The sequence below is a fragment of the Oncorhynchus clarkii genome, chromosome 21, assembly GCF_045791955.1.
Source record: "Oncorhynchus clarkii lewisi isolate Uvic-CL-2024 chromosome 21, UVic_Ocla_1.0, whole genome shotgun sequence".
In the NCBI taxonomy this organism is placed as follows: Eukaryota; Metazoa; Chordata; class Actinopteri; order Salmoniformes; family Salmonidae; genus Oncorhynchus; species Oncorhynchus clarkii.
In genome coordinates this window covers 40,125,255-40,149,705 of record NC_092167.1, presented here as the reverse complement: position 1 = coordinate 40,149,705, position 24,451 = coordinate 40,125,255, and the positions used below count along the sequence as shown (strand labels likewise).

General features: G+C 45.7%; 1 protein-coding gene across 1 annotated transcript in view; it reads right to left on the bottom strand.

Moving 5' to 3' along the window:
• Positions 1 to 23,184, bottom strand: part of LOC139379010 (regulator of G-protein signaling 12-like) — a 76,568-nt gene extending 53,384 nt beyond the window's left edge. The window contains exons 1-2 of the mRNA XM_071121718.1: positions 21,310 to 23,184; positions 11,222 to 11,323 (exon numbers count right to left, since the gene is read on the bottom strand). Of these exons, the coding sequence (XP_070977819.1) occupies positions 11,222 to 11,323; positions 21,310 to 23,184 (1,977 nt within the window). The remainder of the gene's footprint in view (positions 1 to 11,221; positions 11,324 to 21,309) is intronic.
• Positions 23,185 to 24,451: the final 1,267 nt, after the last annotated feature.

Here is a 24,451-nt window from a genome sequence, read left to right as displayed (position 1 = left end):
TAACAATGGTCATTATGGCCAAACAGTTCTATTTTTGTTTCATCAGACCAGAGGACATTTCTCCAAAAAGTATGATCTTTGTCCCCATGTGCAGTTGAAAACTGTAGTCTGGCTTTTTTATGGCGGTTTTAAGGCAGTGGCTTCATCCTTACTGAGCGACCTTTCAGGTTATGTCGATATAGGACTAGTTTTACTGTGGATATAGATACTTTTGTACTGTTTCCTCCAGCATCTTCACAAGGTCCTTTGCTGTTGTTCAGGGATTGATTTCCACTTTTCGCACCAAAGCACATGTATCTCTAGGAGACAGAATGTGTCTCCTTCCTGAGCAGTATGACGGCTGCATGGTCCCATGGTGTTTATACTTGCATACTATTGTTTGTACAGATGAATGTGGTACCTTCAGGTGTTTGGAAATTGCTCCCAAGGATGAACCTGACTTGTGGAGGTCTATAATTTCTGAGGTCTTGGCTGATTTCTTTTGATTTTCCCATGATGTCAAGCAAAGAGGCACTGAGTTTGAAGGTAGGCCTTGAAATACATCCACAGGTACACCTCCAATGGGCTCAAATGATGTCAATTAGCCTATCAGAAACTTCTAAAGCCATGACGTCATTTTCTGGAATTTTACAAGCTGTTTAAAGGCACAGTCAGCTTAATGTATATAAACTTCTAACCCACTGGAATTGTGATACAGTGAATTATAAGTGAAATAATCTGTTTGTAAACAATTTTTAGAAAAATTACTTGTCATCCACAAAGTAGATGTCCTAACCAACTTGCCAAAACTATAGTTTGTTAAACAAGAAATGTGGGGAGTGGTTGAAAAACAAGTTTTAATGACTCCAACATAAGTGTATATAAACTTCTGATTTCAACTGTAGATATTCCATAAAAATCTGCATTTTCCAGCTACAATAGTCATTTACAACATTAAAATGTCTACACTGTATTTCTGATCAAACACATGTTATTTTAATGGACAAAAATGTAGCTTTTCTTTCAAAAACAAGGACATTTCTAAGTGACCCCAAACGTTTGAACTGGAGTGTACGTTGTAAACTTTAATTGATAGGCTAGGTTGTACCAACCTCATGATGGGTATAGGGAAAATTTGAGTATAATGTTAAGTAGCCTAAACCTATCGATGTTACTTTGAGCTGGGTGAAAAGAATATGAATATGAACAGTTATCCAATATCCTGTAATAAAAATAAGGCCATGCTCATAAAAAAATAATCGTCCTCCCTCATCTTAAAACGGCACCGACCACCACTGTCATACTGGGAACCTTAACTGGCTGGGGGAGTCTGGGAGAGAAAACGGGGATGGGGGTTTCGGTTAAGTCAGTCCCCATAGGGGAAAGGCAAACAGATGTCGTCGTCTAGTTAGTCCTCATGGGTATTTGGCATGGGGACAAGTTCGGGGCAGCTCTCAGAGGGGCAAAAATAGACGTTTCTGGAGGGAAACAGACAGAGACAGTGTGGATTGCTGTGTTTATGTACAAACTGTTACAGAGACTGAGTGGCTGAGAGTAGGGAGAGTTATATGTTCCGCTGTATAAAAATAAACTTGAAATATTATAACACACTGGTGTCATCTAATCCAATTTAGCTTCCAAAGGCCAATCTATTCATCCTTTGAAGCACCCACATCTTCCTACTAGAGAGTTGTTGCCCACAATGAAATAAATGCAATGAAATAAATCTGAAATACTTATGTTAAGTAATCCTAGTATTTATATCTATATGCTACTTTTACCCACCCACCCATGTGTGCTGCGCTTTTGGGGGGATTAGAATGTTACATCAGTGATGATATCAGGCAGGTCTCAGATCAATTTTCCTTTAATAACCTCCTACAGGGAACGGGGGAGGGTAAACTGAACCTAGATTTGTCATTTTAGGGGCAACATACACCTCAAGTGCCTCTGGAAATACCATGACCACATACCATGTAATGTACTTTATAGTACAAACCACAGGAGTTACTGTTTTGCTCAACAGAAAGCAACTAGGTCACACAATAGAATTCTGCATTAGTCCTGTGTGGCTCCGTTGGTAGAGTGCTTGCAACAGCAGGGTTGTAAATTTGATTCCCACTGCGGCAAGATATGAAAAAGTATGTATGCAGTACTGTAAGACGCTTGGATAAAAAGAGCCTGCTAAAAGGAATCATTATATAAACCTACATCCTAGATTTCAATCCATTGATATGTGTCGATAAGTTATTGAAATATCTCACGAGCGAGAAAAGCACAGCAAAGCCATAGCAAAGCTCTCACAATAGCGTAGGAGAGGAACTTGTCTCACAAAGATCTGTGTTTATTCTATCCATGGTGCTAAGGAGACAGGACCTTGGCACTGTTTCTCAACTTTCTCTGCCAACATATGGCCAAAGATACCAACAAACACGTTCATTCCCTGCATTATTGAAGAACCGCATTCTCTTAGCACGTTAGTTCTAACACGACACCACCTCTTACTCCAGTACGATACACGCCCGTACGAAGCAGACACAGGTTTGAGGTTAAAGACAAATAAAACCTTTTTTTTTTTAAACAAGTGTGTACTAGTTTCTCTCTCCGACATGTTCAAACCGTTTCCTTTCATGAGAAACGGTGTCCTAGTTCCATGGTTTTCCTTCATTGAGTTACTTCCACACCCTTGGCAGGAGATGTACTGCAAACAATGCAGTATGAAGAAATGGATGAAAAGTAGAAATAAATAAAAATAAATAGGAATGTAAATAGTGTGGGTGGGTAGATGGCCTTGAATCATACTGCTTTATTCCCAGAGCCTGCCTATATCTCAGATAGGAGGAGGCTATTCAACACAACCAGGTAAATGGGACAAAACAGCGCTGACTGTTGCCAACTAATTTAATACATCTCCTTTCCCACCAGGCAGTTGGCTAAATGTTGACAGAATGATGTCATGGTTTTGGTGTCACTGTGATGACATCATTCAGTTTTGAGCTGGGTGTACTATGCACAATAACCAACCAACCACATGGTCAGTGTGGGAGTACACAGTACTGTATTTCTGACCTCAGTTGGTCAGACACTGCTTTTCTTCTGTGGTCTCGAGGTGGTCAGCAACCGCTGTCGCATCTGTCTGTTTGGTCACAGAGTTTCCATCCTCTGAGTTCTGCAGCTAACTGAATCTGGAGTCCAATGCAGCTAGCCATTTTTCCAGTCTGTGGGCAGAGAGGCAGCTTATTTAACGCAATGAAACCTCTGCAGGAGGAAAAAAAGCGCACCGCTGTGAAGAGGCATTTAGGAAATGTCAGGCCACTTGCTCTTTACATCCCATAATGCTGTGCCCGAGGACACATTTCGTGAGAGCAACTGTCCACCCACACGTCGACGCTCTCATCCTGTGACGTCTGCGAGATAAAAGCGTGTCGTGATCTTCCCTCGACTGCTAATCCTCCCAAGAACACACCATTTCTGCACCGCCTTTCACAGCAGCAGCATCATAATGCTCCAAGCAGAATCCAGAGGTATACATACGGTGTATCTCTATATACGGCTCTGGCTGATCCCATACATTTAGATTAGACAAAAATAGACCAGAGACAGAACATATACCAAAAACAGATGTGCCACCACTAGTTCCTTTAAGACAAAAACATAACTGACTGTCTAACAGCAGGGGGTGAATCAGTGCACAGTAAACAGAGAGGGGCAGAGCAAAACCACATGCAACCACATCAAGTTCAACCTCGACTTAAGCTGCTATGGGCAACCCTAAAAATAACATTTTTCTCCATGTCGGTTGGGTCCTTAAGGTTGGGTCCTTTACACCAAAACTGTGCTGCACTCCTCCAAACAACACTAATTCATTTGAAATGGGTCACTAGCCAAGGGACTCCAAACACAGCGCCGCTCAGTCAACAGTTCATAAAGAACACTTGATGAGAGTCGACGATGAGAAAAATCACTCATCACTTCACAAAACCCTTTTAGTATGCCTGATTTAAATTCAGTTTGTGTCCCCGGTCCCAGTATTCAGGAAGCAGGACAGTATCTCTGTATAGAACTGCACAGTGTGTCACATAGCCACACACACATGCAAGCTCTGTTAGAGGCTGAGGCTGACCAAAACATTCCTCTGAAGGAACACACAAGCTAACCACTGTGAGGCACTTAAACAGTCAAATATGAGTTACAAAGAGCCCAAAGAAGGCAAGAAAACTGTCAGGGAGATGCAGGAAGACACCACAGCACAGAGATAAGCATGAACTATGAAAGCAAGAAGAAAGAGAGAGAGATGCTCAATGAGTTTGATGAGAATACTTACAGAGTTGAGAGTTAAAGTTTGCTCCATGTATGGCGCTGTGTGCAGCTTGTGTTTGGCTTGTCTTCAGTGCTGCTGCAGCTCCACACGCCTGATGTGTGGAAACAAGTCCATTCGTCAGCTCACTCCGCGGTGTGTGTGTTTGCAGCCAGGGAGCGCTAAACTCAGGCGGAGAGCGGCAGTCCAAGATCCTGACAGCTACTGAGAGTTCAAACACACTCCCCCTGCTGCTACTGTGCCTTGCTTCCTCTCTCCCTCCCTCTCTCACTCCCTACCTACCTCCCTCCCTCTCACTTTCCTCTACCCACTCTATCATCCTTCCCTTTCCATTTATTTTTCTCTCCCTCTGTCTTCATTCCTCCTCACAGTTCCTTCTACGCCCACAAAGTGGATCTCTTAGCCTCAGGCAGGCAAACCAAGCTTTGTTATCCAGCCTATGATGTGTGAGGGAACGCAAAACCTTAGACTCACGGATAAGTGAGGGCCATCAACTCTCAACTCTCACATAGGTACACACACACACACGCACACTTATCATTCAGTGTGCAAAGCATCTGACTTAAGTCAGAAATTAAAGCCTGAGATGAGGAAGGAATTGGCGTGCGAGGAGGGAGGGGGCCGGCGGGGCTTTGACAAGTGTGCTGAAAAATGAATAGAAGCGATACAAAGTTCACAGACAACAAAGCCCCAGCGTGCAGCGAGACGCTCCTATCACGTAATCTCCACAAACACACAAAATACATCAACCGCTGATCATCACAGCTCCTCTGCTGAGACCAAATGGCAACCAGGACAAGCGAAACAGACAGAAAACAGCAGATTAGACTAGCCGACAGGACAGTCTGGCGTAGCTACATGTCAGAGGCTCTGTGAGGTCAAATATAACAGTGTTTACTGATTCCTGACCCCTGTTGCCGCGGCTCTGACGCACACGGCTAACCACGGAAAAAGCAACAGAGCCGCCACATGTGCTTGCAGCTTCCGTAGCGTCAAACGGTGAGAGGTTATCCACAAGCAGGGGTCTCACCACAGCGCTGCTGGCAGGGTCTCCCAGGGGCCCACGTTGTCCGCTCATGTAGAGATGTGACCGGTGGCAGCTTATCACATTTTGGATTCTCACAGTGTGAAAAATGGGCTCAATAACATTCTAGGGAGTCAAGGACAGGACTGAGGAATCAGGAGGGTAGGAAAAGCTCTCAAAACAAAACACCTTCCAATCGCTGTATAATGGGATATTCCAACGTGATGCACACTAGTAATCTGGAGAGGCTGAGATACGAGGACACCTGTTATTTATATGGTGAGGAACATAGGGAATCTTACATTGTGGGTGTAAAACTCCTTTGATGTAGCTTGCACAACATGCACCAGTTTGTCATTCCATATATTGTCTTTAAAGGATGCCTGCCAAATGGAGGCTCTCACTTTCCTTATCAAGAAAGAGCAGATGATGTGTTTATGTTGCTCTACATTGACAAATTTAGCAGACATACAGTAGTGAGTGCATACATATTCATGTTTCCTTCCCGTACTGAGCCTTGCGGCGTGGCTCATTGATCTTTGACTGATGATCATGTGAAGCTGTTATAGCGTAGTTAAACTTGACTGAATGCCGTTCTCCGGTGAAACAATGGTGTCTGGTTTAGCAAGGATGGTGACGCTGAGCCCTTGGGGTGATGAGCCCTTGAAATGGAAACCAGGGGTGGGCGACAGCCATAGATGAGGATCTAATTGCCTTTGGCCACCATTAGAAGAAAACCTCAAACATAGTAATTACCTGGAATGTATACCATGACTTAAAGCAGCATGGGTAAATTGCACTCACTTTGTCATGGTTTCAGTGTGGCTGAAATGATGACTGCACAATGAAAAATGTGCAAATACGTCACTGTTAAGTTCTTATCAGACCACAGACGTGCTTACACAACAACTGTTTTGCAGCAACAAAAAACTCCCAGAGGACCAGCAATTCCTAAGAAACCCTTAAAAGGTCCAATGTAGCTGTTTTAATCTTAATATCAAATCATTTCTGGGAAACAATTATTACCTTGTGTGATTATTTGATTATTTTTTATTTAAATGGTCAAAAATAAACAAAAATAACTTCTTAGTAAATAGCAATTTCTCAAGCAAGAATTTTGCTAAGACTTTCTGGGAATGGTCTGTGTGGGAAGGGGAAAACTGAAAACTAGCAAAATGGTTTGGAACTCTTGCTTATTGGTTAACTAATGTCACAAGGCAGGCCAAAACTTCATCCCACCAAAACATTTCAGCCAGTTATTTCAAACAGCTCTTACACTAAAACAGTATTATCATAATTTTCACAATTTCACAGTCTTATTCTAACCTCATAGTGTGGAAATATATATAAAACACATGACAAATCATGTTTTTGACTTCACTGGGCCTTTAATTAGGAACTCCACCATTTCATAACTTGGAAAAGTACAGCTTGAGGAAAATGCTATACTTTAAAGGCGGGATTCCCTTACCGGACTATGTTAAAATTCCCTCTGCAGCCACCCACTGACCAAAATACTATTTAGCTGGTGGAATACACCCAAGTCTTAATGTTCCAGGAAACACTTGAGGAAATCCTACTACTCTTACTTGCTGTTCCCAATTTGAACGGGGATTCCCATTCAGTCTGTGGCAACCCAAATATAGCCTTTTGTTTTGCTAGCCAAAACTATTTCTGAGAGAATTACAGTTTGCGTCATAGAGAGGATCAAACAGTAGGATGAGCTACTACACTGAGAGCCCAATTATAAAAGAGACATCAAAATGAGTTATTATTTAATTCAATACGAGCTGACCTTAGTCCAATGTTCATTTTTCTCTCTATAATAGTCCTACATGTCAACTGAAATGCTTTTGATTACAAAGTATTCCTAGTATTGCAATATGTTTTGTATCTAGAAATTTAATTTATGTGAAGCCCAGGGTAACTTTCCTCGTCGTGTGGACAATAACATGTTGTATCCAATTTATTCTGTTGGATTAGAGCTATAAGTAGTTCATTACTAGGTAGCATGTTTTCTTTGTTTGTTTAGGCCTATAGCAGACCTTTTTGGGGGGGGATCCTATTATAGGTGCATAATTCAGTTGTTTACATCCAGCATGTGCAGTTAGCAGGCTCTGTAGACAGAGATCATAGCTAATGCTAACAAAGTATGAAAGCTTTAGCTCGTCTTATTGACTTCACAGACACTTGCAACACGTCAAATGCCCCGTCTCTCTCCATAACCGTCAACCAATGACATCGCTCTAGCGTTCGAAAATGGTGAAGTGGAGCAAATCTATATATATAGAGTTCCCGGTTCAGGGATCACACACTGACTGACAATACCATTATCTTATCTTCACTCCTCTGCAGTACCAGTGACTCAGAAATCCCTCAGACAAAAAGAGCAAAAACCGTTAAGTCATAACATCCTATTGCTGTGTAGTACTAATGAACAGCCATGTTGAGGTAAGAGTGATTCAGCCGCTGTGCTGACAGAAGGCTCTGAAGTTGAGTCTTCCGCCCACTCCTTCGATGACAAACGCAAAAGTGAGCAAAGCCAAATGTCAAAACCAATTAGGTCAGACATAAGAAATGTACTTTACATTGTGTGAAGCTGTTCTGTACAAATCAAATCAAATTTTATTGGTCACATACACATGGTTAGCAGATGTTAATGCGAGTGTAGCGAAATGCTTGTGCTTCCTGTTCCGACAGTGCAGTAATATCTAACAAGTAATCTAACAATTCCCCAACAACTACCTAATACACACAAATCTAAAGGGGTGAATGAGAATGTGTACATATAAGTATATGGATGAGCGATGGTCGAGCAGCATAGGCAAGGTGCAGTAGATGGTATAAAATACATTATATACATGTGATATGAGTAATGTAAGATATGTAATCATTTTTAAAGTGGCATTGTTTAAAGTGACTAGTGATCCATTTATTAAAGTGTCCAGTGATTGGGTCTCAATGTAGGCAGCAGCATCTCTGAGTTAGTGACTGCTGTTTAGCAGTCTAACGGCCTTGAGCTAGAAGCTGTTTTTCAATCTCTCAGTCCCAGTTTTGATGCACCTGTACTGACCTCGCCTTCTGGATTATAGTGGTGTGAACAGGCAGTGTTTTAGTTGTTGTCCATAATTATCTTTTTGGCCTCCCTGTGACATCGGGTGCTGTAGGTGTCATGGAGGACAGGTAGTTTGCCTACGGTGATGCTTTGTGTTTGGCCCTGTCCGGGGGTATCATCGGATGGGGCCACAGTGTCTCCTGACCCCTCCTGTCTCAGCCTCCAGTATTTATGCTGCAGTAGTTTATGTGTCGGGGGGCTAGGGTCAGTTTGTTATATCTGGAGTACTTCTCCTGTCTTATCCGGTGTCCTGTGTGATTTTAAGTATGCTCTCTCTAATTCTCTCTTTCTCTCTTTCTTTCTCTCTCTCGGAGGACCTGAGCCCTAGGACCATGCCTCAGGACTACCTGGCATGATGAATCCTTGCTGTCCCCAGTCCACCTGGCCGTGCTGCTGCTCCAGTTTCAACTGTTCTGCCTGTGATTATTATTATTTGACCATGCTGGTCATTTATGAACATTTGAACATCTTGGCCATGTTCTGTTATAATCTACACCCGGCACAGCCAGAAGAGGACTGGCCACCCTTCATAGCCTGGTTCCTCTCTAGGTTTCTTCCTAGGTTTTGGCCTTTCTAGGGAGTTTTTCCTAGCCACCGTGCTTCTACACCTGCATTGCTTGCTGTTTGGGGTTTTAGGCTGGGTTTCTATACAGCACTTTGAGATATCAGCTGATGTACGAAGGGCTATATAAATAAATTTGATTTGATTTGTGCAGACCGCACCACCCTCTGGAGAGCCTTGCGGTTGAGGGAGGTGCAGTTGCCGCACCAGGCAGTAATACAGCACGACAGGATGCCCTCGATTGTGCATCTGTAAAAGTTTGTCAGCAGCCTGAAGAAGGCTGTTGCGCCTTCTTCATCACACTGTCTGTGTGGGTGGACTCTTTCAGTTTGTCTGTGATGTGTATGCCCAAGAACTTAAAACTTTCCACCTTCTACACTGCTGTCCCTTCGATGTGGATAGGGGGGTGCTCCCTCTGCTGTTTCCTGAAGTCCACGATCATCTCCTTTGTTTTGTTGACGTTGATGAAAGGTTGTTTTCCTGACACCACACTCCGAGTGCCCTCACCTCCTGCCTGTAGGCTGTCTTGTCATTGTTGGTGATCAGGCCCACTACTGTTGTGTCGTCTGCAAACTTGATGATTGAGTTGGAGGCGTGCATGGCCACGCAGTCATGGGTAAACAGGGAGTACAGGAGAGGGCTGAGCACACACCCTTGTGGGGCCCCAGTGTTGAGGGTCAGCGAAGTGGAGATGTTGTTTCCTACCTCCAACACCCGGGGGCGGCGTGTCAAAAAGTCCAGGACCCAGTTGCACAGGACGGGGTTGAGACCCAGGGCCTCCAGCTTGATGGTGAGCTTGGAGGGTACTATGGTGTTGAATGCTGAGCTGTAGTAAATTAACAGCATTCTTACATAGGTATTATTTTTGTCCAGATGGGATAAGGCAGTGTGCAGTGTGATGGCGATTGCGTCATCTGTGGACCTGTTGGGGCGGTGTGCAAACTGAAGTGGGTCTAGGGTGGCCGGTAAGGTGGCGGTGATATGATCCTTGACTAGCTTCTTAAAGCACTTCATGATGACATAAGTGAGTACTACGGGGCGGTAGTCATTTAGTTCAGTTATCTTTTCCTTCTTGGGTACAAGAACAATGGTGGCCATCTTGAAGCATGTGGGGACAACAGACTGGAATAGGGAGCGATGTCCGTAAATACACCAGCCAGCTGGTCTGCGCATGCTCTGAGGACACAGCTAGGGATGCCATCTGGGCCAGCAGCCTTGCGAGGGTTAACAAGTTGAAATGTTTTACTACGTCAGCCACAGAGAATGAGAGAGGGGAGAAGCAGTCTTTGTTAGCGAGCCGTGACGGTGGCACTGTATTATCCTCAAAGCGGACAAAGAAGGTGTTTAGTTTGTCTGGAAGCGTGACTTAAGATTTCCTGGGGTAACAATGTAAGAAATAATACATTAAAAAAAAATACTGCATAGTTTCCTAAGAACGCGAAGCGAGGCGACCATCTCTGTCGGCGCCATTTTATATAAGATACAGGTTTATGTTCCAAAGAGACTTGTTGAAAACCCTATTGAACTTAAACAGAACCAGATGCCTCAAGTTTTTGACACTACTGTTTAGGGTGTGTGTGTGTGTGTGTGTGTGTGTGTGTGTGTGTGTGTGTGTGTGTGTGTGTGTGTGTGATAGCGAGGGGCTGTAGAATCCCTGAGCAATGCTAATAGGGGAGAAATGTGGGAACGTCATTTAGTAGCACTGCTCGTTAGCAAGGCCATACCAACAGGGCCCATGCCTCAGGCTGCTCGTTAACAAGGCCAAACCAACAGGGCCCATGCCTCGAGCCCACACAAAGACCACTTTGTGAGCCACCCTCGCCGCAAGTGTGGCACCAAATATGAGAGTTGAAGGCAAACAGAAATGAAAGGTTCAAAAAGAATGGAAACTGGAGCAGAACGGGGGAGGGAGGTTCGGCTGAATGTCCAAATTAGTCAAGCTGACCAACTCCTCCGCATATAAGCGAGCCGCAAGCCCTCAAAATGCAGTTCCCAATAAAGATGGGTACACAACGTTACAGGGCCATTTTACAATGTTACAATAAGCCAGAACAGAGTTTTATTGAATTAAGTTGATTGAACACCAGATATTTTACTCTAATTCAAAAAACTAAAATTCTAGAAAAACAAATGGGGTTAATACCAGGCAAACCGAGTAGGATGGTGCTAGGTTTTAAACGATATGACAACAGTTATAAATACTGCACTGGACATAGGGCCTACCTCCAGGTCGTCCAGTGATCGTGCCAGGCTGAGCCTCTTGGAGTGTCCAAAGGAGCGACGGCCAGAGGAGCGTCCGGCGCCAATGCCCCAGAACTTGGAGCCCTGTCATGGGGAGAAGAGAGAACACTAACCTTTTACTGCAGTGGGCTAAATCAGGGTCACACTGAGTATTTCTTAGTAGTCTTAAACAAATCTACTTTGAAACAAAAGTACACACCTCACACACATGGTTATGGGCTTTAAAAAAAATAAGACACCTGTACCATGCAGATATAGAGTTGAAATGAATTCCATTTTGATACTTCATATACATCACAGAACACTGAAATATAACAAAACTGTTCGAAATATAAAAAAATAAATGTTGATTAATTATGAAAACTATTAATAACATTCCACTCATGAGGCCACAAGGTCATTTGACTGCAGGAAAGGGATAATGACTGTGCCAAAACATCACACTACTACATGGACCAATGATCCTATCATGGTTTCTGTCATACTTAGCTATGGGTCATGAGCCTACATAACACCATCATAAACATGACATAACACCTTTAACATGATGTAAGCATTAGGGATTAGTAAAGTAAACTTGTCAATGGTGATCATCCCTTTGTCTGGAATACATTTCCATACAAAATAGGCATATCCCTATACACTGTACAAGCTTGAAGTTTTGGAGAGATTTGCGAGTGATAAGGGACTATCTCACTGGGCAATTAAACCAAGATGATGTAAACCAACCAAGATGATGACAGATGTTCTTCCTGCCATGACCTTCAGGCCATATGGCGTGTCCTTAAATAAACAGGGGTCCTGACACGCAACTCCCTTCCTGCCCGACAACATAACTGTGATTGGCCAACAGATTGTACAAAAATAACGGACTGGCTACACACACACACACGGCCCATTAGTCTCAGTTCTGCACAATGTTGACGATTTCACAGACACCAGTTGAGCTGAGGTAGTGAAAAAATAGATGTTCACCTACTTTACCTCAAAAGCCTCCATCAAACTCAACTCCTCCCCTTTCATCTGCACCTTAATCTCACCGTTTCACTGCTACACCAAAGGAGCATGAGACACACATTTCGCCAGCAGCCCTGCTATTATAATGATGGGTGAAAGCCCAGCCTAATGTCTGAGCTGGAATAAAAAACTGCCGGTAATTACCATGGTATCACATGGGCTCTATCCTGTAATTTGCCTTAGCTTCCTGTGCAAAACTTATTTTCAGAACAGAGGACATTTCAGACAGACACATTATTCATCCGGTGTATGCACACAGGATAATAACTTTTGCTTGGATAAACAGCGAGACAAACACAACGATAACAGCGAGACAAACACATGCTCACCAGAATGTCATAAAACAATAGAATGAATGCTTAAATCTAGTCGACATCGGTAAAGTTTGTTTTCGCTTTCATCTCAGCTTCTCTCAAGCAGCAAAGACTTTTAGGGACCGCAGAGAACATGCACTAACGAAACATTTTGTGCAAAATTTCCAAATGACATCAGTTTGACCGGTTTTGAGGAAAATTAGAAGCTGTTAAAACGACCCAACATGTTTTTGATAAGATTTCAGTTTGGCTTGAATGCATATTTTATGTGGTTGAAATACAATCAGCTTTTATGATGCTGATAAAGACAACACTTTGAACGCGCCGTTAGGGACCGTCTGTAATTCTGTCATGATGCGAAAATAAATAATATTTCTACACTTCTGTTCCCGAGTCACTGCGAGCAATGCTTAATTCGGCAGGGGTTAACACTATCTTAAGCTATGTGAGAGGTTATAGACCTACAGTCAGTGTCCAGAGTTCAGATAGGTTAGAATTCCATTTAACCCATCTGAACAGTACAGTTCCCTTGATGTGACATTCTGAAGTCCCCATCTTGCGACTGTCGAATTTCTATAGCGCCTCACAATCATCACACATAGCACTGCTATCATCCTCTTTCACCTAATCTTTCCCAAGCATTAGACTACTGTTCTGGCCCTCCCTTCTATTTATTTTCAACTCTCTATGGTACGCAAAAATCAGCAAGACAAAGGAGCTGATCGTGGACTACAGGAAACGGAGGGCTGAATGCCCTCATTCACATTGACGGGGCTGTAGTGGAGCAGGTCGAGAGCTTCAAGTTGCTCTGTGTCCACATCACTAAGGATCTATCATGGTCCACACACACCAACACAGTCATAAAGAGGGCATGGCAACACCTCCCCCCCCCCCCAGGAGGCTTTGAAAAGATTTGGCATGGGCACTCAGATCCCCAAAAAGTTTTACAGTTGCACCATTGGGAGGATCTTGATTGGCTGCATCACCGCTTGTTATGGCAACTGCTTGGCATCCGACCGCAAGGCGCTACAGAGGGTAGTGCGTACGACCCAGTACATCACTGGGGCCGAGCTCTCTGCCATCCAGGACCTCTATACCAGGCGGTGTCAGAGGAAGACCCTAAAAATTGTCAAAGACTCCAGCCACCCTAGTCATAGACGGTTCTCTCTGCTAACGAATGGCAAGCGGTACCGATGCACCAAATCTGGAACCAACAGGACATTGAACAGCTTCTACCCCCCCAGCCATAAGACTGCAAAATAGTTAGTTAAATAGTTAGCCGAATAGGTACCCGGACTGTCTGCATTGACACTTTTTGCGCAAACTTTTTTTGACATACACTGCTGCTACTGTTTATTATCCATCCTGTTGCCTAGTCACTTTATTCCTAGTTATACTGTATGTACATAGTGCCTTAAGGAAGTATTTATACCATTTTACTTTTTCCACATTTTGTTGTGTTATAGCCTGAATTGAAAATGAATTAAACAGAGATCTTTTTGGGGTCACACAATACCCCATATAATATCAAAGTGTAATTATGTTTCTCAATTTTTGTTTTACAAATTAATAAAAAAATGAAAAGCTGAAATGTCTTGAGTCAATAAGTATTCAATCCCTTTGTTATGGCAAGCCTAAATTTTTGTTATGGCAAGCCTAAAAATTTGCAATAATAGTGTTTAACGTGATTTTTAAATGACTACTCCATCTCTGTACCCCACACATACAATTATCAGTCAAGCAGTGAATTTCAAACACAGATTCAACCACAAAGACCTGGGAGGTTTGCCAATGCCTCACAAAGAAAAGCACCTAATGGTAGATGGGTAAGAAGAAGAAAAAAGCAGACATTGAATAACCCTTTGAGCATTGTGAAGTTATTAATTATTTTTTGGGCCATACACCCAGTCACTACAAAGCCACAGGTGTGCTTCCTAACTCAGTTGCCGGAGAGGAAGGAAATGAATGAATTTATGAATTACATCATGAGGCCAATGGTGACTTTAAAACAGTTACAGAGTTTAATAGCTGTGATAGAAGTAATGTCAAGGCTGTGGGTAACTGGTGAAAGGAGTCAGGCGCAGGAGAGCTGAGATGCGTGGACAAGGTATTTAATACAAGATAACACCAGTATAAACACATAGTACAGTAGTATAACATAGTATAAATACTATGGTGCGGGAAAAATACCGGTACCACGAAATAAACAGGCGTAATAACAAAACCCGGGACGAAATACCAGCCGTCAATAACAGCCTGAACAATAAAACAAACATGCACACAAACATGGGACTAAACCAGAGGGTTAAATAATGAACATGTAATGGGGGAATTGAAACCAGGTGTGTAGAAAACACAAAACAAACACAAAACACAAAACAAATGGAAAATTAAAAGTGGATCGGCGATGGCTAGAAGGCCGGTGTCGTCGACCGCCGAGCGCCGCTCGAACAAGGAGAGGGACCGACTCCGGGGGAAGTCGTGACAGTACCCACCCCTTGACACGCAGCTCCAGCAGTGCGCCGACACCGGCCTCTGGGACGACCCGGAGGGCGAGGTGCAGGGCGATCCGGATGGAGACGGTGGAACTCCCGCAGCATCGAGGGTCCAATACGTCCTCCACCGGCACCCAGCAGCTCTCCTCCGGACCGTACCCCTCCCACTCCACGAGGTACTGAACGCCCCTTGCCCGACGCCTCGAGTCCTGTATGGATCGGACTGCATACTCCGGGGCCCCCTCGATGTCCAGAGGGAGCGGAGGGACCTCCCGCACCTCAGACTCCTGGACTGGACCAGCTACCACCAACCTGAGGAGAGACACATGGAACGAGGAGTTTATACGGTAATCTGGGGGAAGCTGTAAACTGTTACAAACCTCGTTCACTCTCCTCAGGACATTGAACGGCCCCACAAACCACGGGCCCAACTTCAAGGCAGGGCAGGTGGAGGGTCGAGAGCCAGACCCAGTCCCCCGGTACGAACACTGGGGCCTCACTGGGGTGGCGGTCTGCGCTGGCTTTCTGATGCCTCACGGCCCGCTGAAGGTGCACATGAGCGGCGTCCCATGTCTCCCCTGAGTGCCTAAACCAGTCCTCCACCGCAGGAGCCTCGATCTAGCTCTGATGCCACAGCGCCAGAACCGGCTGGTACCACAGTACGCACTGGAAGGGGGAGAGGTTGGTAGAGGAGTGGCGTAGCGAGTTCTGGACCATCCCTGCCCAGGGTATGAACGCCGCCCACTCCCCCGGCCGGTATTGGCAATAAGACAGCAGAAACCTACCCACATCCTGGTTTACTCTCTCCACCTGCCCGTTACTCTCGGGGTGAAAACCTGAGGTAAGGCTGACCGAGACCCCTAGACGTTCCATGAACGCCCTCCAGACCCTTGACGTGAACTGGGGACCTCGATCAGATACTATGTCCTCAGGCACCCCGTAGTGCAGGAAGATGTGTGTGAACAGGGCCTCCACAGTCTGTAGGGCCGTAGGGAGACCAGGCAAATATAGGAGAAGGCAGGACTTAGAAAACCGATCCACAACGACCAGGATCATGGTGTTACCCTGTGTGGGAGGAAGATCCGCCAGGAAGTCCACCGACAGGTGCTACCGCGGCCGTTGTGGAATGTGTAAGGGTTGTAACTTCCCTCTGGGCAGGTGCCTAGGGGCCTTGCCTTGCACTGGGCGCACACCGAGCAGGAGGAAACATAAACCCTCACGTCCTTAGCCAAGGTGGACCACCAGTACTTCCCTCTAAGACAGCGCACTGTCCGACTGATGCCAGGATAACCAGAGGAGGGTGACGTGTAGGCCCAATTGATCAAACGGTCAAGAACAGCAAACGGAACATACAGACACCCAGCTGTAAACCTCCGGTAGTAGTTGGCAAACCCTAAAAACCACTGCACTTCCTTTACCGTGGTGGGAGTTGGCCAATTACGCACGGCTGAAATGCGGTCACTCTCCATCTCCACCCCTGAAGTGGAAATGCGGTCACTCTCCATCTCCACCCCTGAAGTGGAAATGCGGTACCCTAGAAAGGAGACGGGCTGTTTAAAGAACAGGCAATTTTCAGCCTTAACGTACAGGTCATGCTCCAACAGTGACCAAGAACCCTACGCACCAGGGACACGTGCTCGGCACGCGTCGCAGATTATATCAGAATGTTGTCGATATACACCACTACACCCTGCCTGTGCAGGTCCCGGAAAATCTTGTCTACCAAGGCCTGGAAGACTGATGGAGCATTCATCAATCCGTACGACATGACGAGGTACTCATAGTGCCCTGAGGTGGTACTAAATGCCGTCTTCCACTCGTCCCCCTCCCGGATACACACCAGGTTGTAAGCGCTCCTGCTTCCTGAGAAGCGCGCCCCGTGCATTGACTCGATCACACTGGCGATGAGAGGTAGCGGGTAACTGTACCTCACAGTGTTTTGGTTGATGCCTCGACAGTCAATACATGGGTGCAGACCTCCATCCTTCTTCTTCACAAAAAATAAACTCGAGGAGGCAGGTGAAGTGGAGGGCCAAATGTACCCCTGCCCCAGAGATTCTGAGACATATGTTTCCATAGCCGCCGTCTCCTCTTGCGACAGGGGATACACGTGACTCCTGGGAAGTGCTGCGTCTACCAGGATATTTATCGCACAATCCCCCCGTCAATGGGGTGGTAATTGAGTCGCCTTCTTTTTACAGAAGGCAAGAGACAAATCGGCATATTCAGAGGGGATGAGCACGGTGGAGACCTGATCTGGAATTTCCACCGTAGTAGCACTGACAGAAACCACTAAACACCTCCCTGAGCACTTTCGTGACCACCCCGAGAGAGCCCTCTGTTGCCACGAAATAGTGGGGTCATGACAGGCCAACCAGGGTAGGCCCAGCACCACGGGAAACGAAGGAGAATCAATAAGGAAGAGACTGACTCTCTCCTTGAAACCCTCCTGCGTAACCATGCCCAGTGGAGCGGTGTCCTCCCTAATTAGCCCTGACCCTAATGGTGAACTATCTAGGGAGTGCACAGGGAAGGGCATATCCACAGGAACAATGGGGATCCCTAAACTATGGGCAAATGATATGTCAATAAAATTCCCAGCTGCGCCTGAATCTACGAGTACCTTATGCTGGGAATGCGGGGAAAACTCAGGAAAATTAATAAACAAAAACATGTGAGCAACAGGGGGCTCTGGTTGAGCCTGGTGCCGACTCACCTGGGGTGACAAGAGAGTGCCCTGCCTGCTGCCTCGACTCCCAGAGGAACCTCCCCAGCACCTACCGGCAGTGTGCCCTCTGCAGCCACAGATGGTGCATGGAATGGCCCCTCCTCCGGTCGCCCTAAGTGCAGCACCTCCCAGCTCCATGGGCGTCAGAGCGGTGGCGTTGGAATTCCGGACCCTGGCCGCCGGTGTGGGATGGAACCGACAGACCCCGATCTGGACGTCCGCGGGTAGCCAGCAGGTTATCCAGCCGGACGTCCTCACGCAGACTGCACCGGTAGTGATCAATCAGGGCTCTGTCGTTCCATCCCGCACCGGCGGCCAGGGTCCGGAATTCCAACGCAAACTCCTGTGCACTCCTCGTCCCCTGCCTCCGGTGGATGAGACGTTCACCCGCAGCTCTACCCTCAGGCGGGTGGTCAAAGACTGCCCGGAAGCGGTGGGGGAAATCCTCGAAGTGGTCCAACACCGCTTCTTCTTCTCCCCATACGGCGTTGGCCCACTCCAGAGCTTTCCCTGAGAGGCAGGAGACGAGGGCGGCCACGCTCTCACGGCCCGAGGGAGCCGGGTGGACGGTTGCCAGGTAGAGCTCTAGCTGGAGCAAGAACCCCTGACAACCCACCGCCGTTCCATCATACTCCCTCTGGAGGGCGAGCCGAATCCCACTGGGCCCGGGTGAAGGAGGGGTGAGTGATGGTGAGACTGGTGGTGCTGGTGGAGACGCTGGAGGGACTCCTCTTCTCTCCCAGCACTCCATGGTTTGTAGAACACGAGCCATGGCGCTGCCGAGATGCTGTAGCATGGCAGCGTGCTGCTGGACTCGCTCCTCAACCCCTGCTGCAGGGGCACCTGCTCCTGCTGACTCCATTCCGAGTGGGTGTGTGTTTCTGTCAAGGCTGTGGGTAACTGGTGAAAGGAGTCAGGCACAAGAGAGCTGAGATGCGTGGACAAGGTGTTTAATACAAGATAACACCAGTATAAACACAATACTATGGTGCGGGAAAAATACCAGCACCACGAAATAAACGGGCGTAATAACAAAGCAACAAAATACCAGTCGTCAGTAACAGCCTGAGCAATAAAACAAACACGCACACAAACATGGGGGAAACCAGAGGGTTAAATAATGAATATGTAATGGGGGAATTGAAACCAGGTGTGTAGAAAATAAAGACAAAACAAATGGATAATGAAAAGTGGATTGGCGATGGCTAGTATGCCGGTGACGTCAACCGCCGCGCGCCGCTCGAACAAGGAGAGGGACCGACTCCGGCGGAAGTCGTGACAAGAAAACTGTGTATGGATCAACAACCTCTTAGTTACTACACAATACTAACCTAACTGACAGAATGAGAAGAAGGAAGCCTGCACAGAATAAAAATATTCCAAAACATGCATCCTGTTTGCAACAAGGCACTAAAGTAATACTGCAAAAAAATGTGGCAAAGCAATTAAGCCACTTTTTGTCCTGAATACAAAGTGGGGCAAATCCAATAAAACACATTACTGATTACCACTCTTTTCACTCAAGCATAGTGATGGCTGCATCATGTTATGGGTATGTTTGTAATCGTTAAGGACTGGGAAGTTCTTCCAGGATAAAAAATGAAACAGAATGGAGCTAAGCACAGGCAAAATCCTAGAAGAAAACCTGGTTCAATCTGCTTTCCATCACACTGGGAGATGAATTCACCTTTCAGCAGGACAATAACCTAAAACACAAGGCAAAATCTACACTAGAGTTGCTTACCAAGAAGACAACATCAATCAAATCAAATTGTATTGGTCACAAACACATATTTAGCAGATGTTATTGCGGGTAAAGCGAAATGCTTGTTCCTGAATGGCCGAATTAAAGTTTGGACTTAAATCTGCTTGAAAATCTATGGAAAATCAGACCTTGACAGAGCTTGGAGAATTTCGAAAAGAATAATGGGCAAATGTTGCACAATCCAGGTGTGGAAAGCTCTTATAGACTTACCCAGAAAGACAGCGGTAATCACTGCCAAAGATGCTTCTACAAAGAATTGACTCAGGTGTGAATACTTATGAAAACAAGATATTTCTGTATTTCATTTTCAATAACTTTTCTATAAAAAAAAATCTAAAAACATATATTTTCACTTTGTCATTATGGGGTATTGTGTGTAAATGGGTGAGAAACAAAGTCTGTAACACAACTAAATGTGGAATAAGTCATGAATACTTTATGAAGGCACTCTATCTACCTCAATTACCTCATACCCCTGCACATCAACTTGGTACTGGTACCCCATATAGCCAAGCAGTGGAGGCTGCTGAGGGGAGGACTGCTCATAATAATGGCTGGAACGGAGCACATGGAATGGCATTAAACACATGGAAAGCATGTGTTTGATGTATTTGATACCATTACACTAATTCCGCTCCAGCCATTACCAAGAGCCCGTCCTCCCCAATTAAGGTGCCACCAATCTCCTGTGTAGCCAAGTTATCGTTACTCATTGTTTATTTATTATTACTTTGCTATTTTCTTTCACCTGCATTGCTGGAAAGGGCCCGTAAGTAAGCATTTCAATGTTAGTCTACACCTGTTGTTAACGAAGAACGTGACGAATATAATTTTATTTACTGTGATAATGGCCAAAATAATGGCCTGCCCAACATATTTATACATGACTCTAAGCATGATGGAATGTTAATTTCTTAATTAACTCAGGAACCACACCTGTGTGGAAGCACCTGCTTTCAATAAACTTTGTATCCCACATTTACTCAAGTGTTTCCATTATTTTTGCAGTTACCTGTAAGTAGCCATTTAAGTACTTCTTCCATGGGGAAACTCACTCCCATCACAGTTAAATTGTGAAACAGGGACATCTTGTGGACAATGAGGAGAAGAACAGAAAAGGCTGTTTGGAACTGAACTTTCTCAGGATGTGGATTTATGACAATGACATCATTGAGGTATACACTAACAGGTGGCTTTTTCAAACTCAATTCACAGCAGTGAAATGGCTGTTGTGTCAGAGTGAATGGTCTGTCCAACCTCTCAGTGCCTGGCAACTCAACTCCTGCAACTGTTTTATCACTTCCTGTAGAATGTAGTTGAACATAAAGCAAACAGAAACACACAACCAGATGCTAAACAGAAGGGAGCATGCAAATGTATTTTTGTTGCGTTGCACAAAGCAAATATAGGAGCTATTTTAACTTTGGGTTAGGGTTACACCCTGGAAAATTTTACTCTGGGCTCCTGGGTGGTGCAGTGGTCTAAGACACGGCACCTCAGTGTTAGAAGAGTCACTACAGACCCTGGTTTAATTCCAGGCTGTATGACAACTGGCTGTTATTGAGAGTCCCATAGTGTGGTGCATAATTGGCCCAGTGTTGTTAGGGTTTGGCTGGGGTGGGCTGTTGTTGTACATAAGAATTCGTTCTTAACTGACTTGCCTAGTTAGATAAAGGATAAATACATTCAGTAAACACATACAAGCATTGACACATCATGCAACACAACAGCATTCCCTCTTCTTATCTCACCTTGGTATTGGCATCTTTCCTGGGATTTCCATTCAGCAGCTCTCCAGATTCTACTCTCCAGAGTCGTTTGGCCCACTCCTCCCTCTGGGGCAGCATCATGGTCTCTGCTGCCAGGTACCTGTCTGGTGGGATCTGGCTCATGGGGGGTGGCAGAGCGTTGGTGCTACTCACCGTGGCTGGTCCTGACCAGCTGTTAGTGGCCGGTGTTGCCTGGGACTCGGGCTCTCCACATCGGCCCTTAGGCCACCTCTGCTTAACACTCATAGAGAACCAGCGCTGACTGCTTCTGAAGGAGCCTCCTCCTGTTAGGTTCTGTTTCTGGTTCTTAGCCAGAGGGTACGGTGGTGGCGGGGGCTTGAACTGAAACTCCAACCTGGGAGGAGGACCACCACATAGGCCGGTTAATGACGCCGGGCCAGGTAGAGATTCGGAAAGGGAATTTGTACTGCCTGGATTAGGATTGCCGTTTAGTTTTAGCCAGCCATTTTGATGAGCTACTATTTGGGTGAGGTCTCCTTCAGCCTGGGGGTAATCCTCCCATGGACAGCTGGGGAGCTGGCCCCCAGGGTCGTTTCCGCGGGCGATGGGGAAATCCCTGTCCGCTCTTTCCTCAGGGGGGGAGGTGTTTCCGATCCCGCTGTCTCCGTTGCTGCTGGCGCTGCCATTCTTACCGGTGCTGCTGCGATTCTGCTGCGTGTGGAGGTGGTGGGCTGAGTCTCTGTCCAGCCTGGTTCTAAGCCTCTCCACTGCCTCCCCCATTTCACAGTATAAGACAGATACAAACTGGAGAACGGAGGGGGGAGTGAGGGGGAACTCCAGGCAGCCCTGGGTGTCTGGGTCGGGGGTGCAGTCGATGCCGAAGCGCCCTGTGATGCCCAGGTGGTCACTGTGGTGGCACAGCTCAGGGTCGATGAAGAAGACGTGGCATGAGGTACTCAGGGGACCGTTCTGGCCAACGTGGCCGCCAGAGATGTGTGCAGTGGTGACCAGACAAAAAAAGCGCCTGTCCTCGGAACACACCACGCCCAGGACAAGGTTCTCGGCAGGGAAGGCGGCCAGGACGGCTCCTGTGTCATCACAGAGGCGGACGCAGTCGAACATGATCTTCATCATCACCAGCGTGTGGGTCTCCTGCTCTGTGCCCATATGTCTGATACACCCGCGGATCACCTGTAGGCAGTCGTCCTCTGAGCCGTGTCTGGACAAGGCCAAGATCAGTTCAGTAGAGCCCAGGTAGCCCACCACCATGGCTGTGTTCAGAATACTCCAGTCTCGATTCACATCATCCTCCTGCTCGTTGAAAACAGAGTCGCCGTCTGCCACTCGGGCGGTTTCCTCCGCAGAAAGGAAGACAGGCTGAGTTTTGGAGTTCGAAGGCTGGATCCAGTGGGACATGTCAGGTTCTGACACAGGTCTTGGATTAGCTGGGTTGGCATTTACGGAGTTAGATGACGAGTTGCCAGAATGGGCCGAAACAGTGCGAAAAACTCCCCCCTTCTGAAAAAGCTCCTTTCCCTCTATTCTAGAAATCCTTAACTCCTCGTCGCTGGAGGATAGGTCCACCAAGGGCCCACTCCCGACAAGCACCACCAACAGTAAGGGGCCTTTACAGGTGCCAATCAACTGCACCACAGCCTCATGGGATGCCTTTGCCACATCAGTTCCGTTGACGCTCACTATACGATCCCCCTGCTTCAGTCCCACATGGTCTGCAGGGCTGCCCTCCAATATTCCACTCAAGAGGCACGGGCCTTGTCCCGATAAGGTAAACCCGTATCCTACACGTCCTCGAACAACCTCAACCCGTCTGACTTCATGAGGAGAGGTCAAATCCAGACGCCTCCGCGCCCCTTCAGCCTGTCCCGGCATCCTCATCCTGAATGTGGCCGTTTTTTCAGATGCAGAGCGTTGGAACCGAATGTCACTATGGAGTGGTATCTTTTTAGTGCCAACACTGAAGTGTAAAACACTAAAAGTAGACAAGAGAGAGAGATTTAAGCTGAGTGAGATACAGTGTATTAAATAATGATTAGGCATAGGCCTACTGTAACATTATTTTTAACAAACTGAAACTGTAACACTTATCATGTGATATCATTATGGTACACAACATATTGTTTGTTATACAATAAATAAATACACTAAATAATAATGGTGTGATACAATGTATTGTGCACAAAAGCCATAAAATATATTTCCCCATTATTTTAGAAACATTCACTGTAAAGAAAATACTGTAAGATTTCATTCTACAACAATAATGCTGCACACTATAACAATCTCCAATTTTTTTAAACGAAAATATATACATGAGTTGTTATAGTTTAAGCAGACAAGTGTGGGTTGAAGAGACCATTTAGCCTCGTTCCATGTCAGCGTGCAAATGAACCATCTCCTTGCCAAAGAGTAGACAGCGCCAGCTGGCCCCCTTCTCGAGAACCGTTCAATCAATGCACGAGCATTCAAGCGAGACGTTTGTTAAAGAAACATGCTCGAGCGCCTTGATTTGGTTTCGTTTGACATCGTTTCTCTACCGCTCTTGGTTAAATGTTTACAAAACAGCAGACTAGTTCGGCATTGTCCATCAAAATACAACAAAACAAAATATAGCCTTGCTAAAATATTTCCTAGTATTAAATGTAAAGTAGTCTCCCACACTCTCGACGTAGATATAATGTTGCCAGTGCTGAGACTGAAATTACCGTTTAAAAGCTTCATGAAGTCAGTTTAAAGGTTGCATACTCCCAACAGTCCAAACGAGTTAGAAATCCACACGTGCGTAGTTTCCGTAACATAACTTATATTTTCCAAAGTTTCCCTCCAGTATTATGCTATTCCATATACCACGGATGACAAACTCCACCCGCCTCCATTCATTGTTGGGGAATACTTTCATAGTAACCATGACATCGTTTTCAGAGCACGTGATTTCTTACGCCAATCCCCCTGTCTGAGAGCTCAATATTCAAATATTTGCGGTGATCCTATTGGTTCTGATCATCTGAAATTGATAGCCTAAATGAAAACATTGTTGATGTTGTTCAGGTCACATTTCAAACACATATCATTACCAACATGCGCTAATTTACACTTTACTAAGCATGACAAATAACTATGCAGATGTAGCCTAAATGGCTATTAA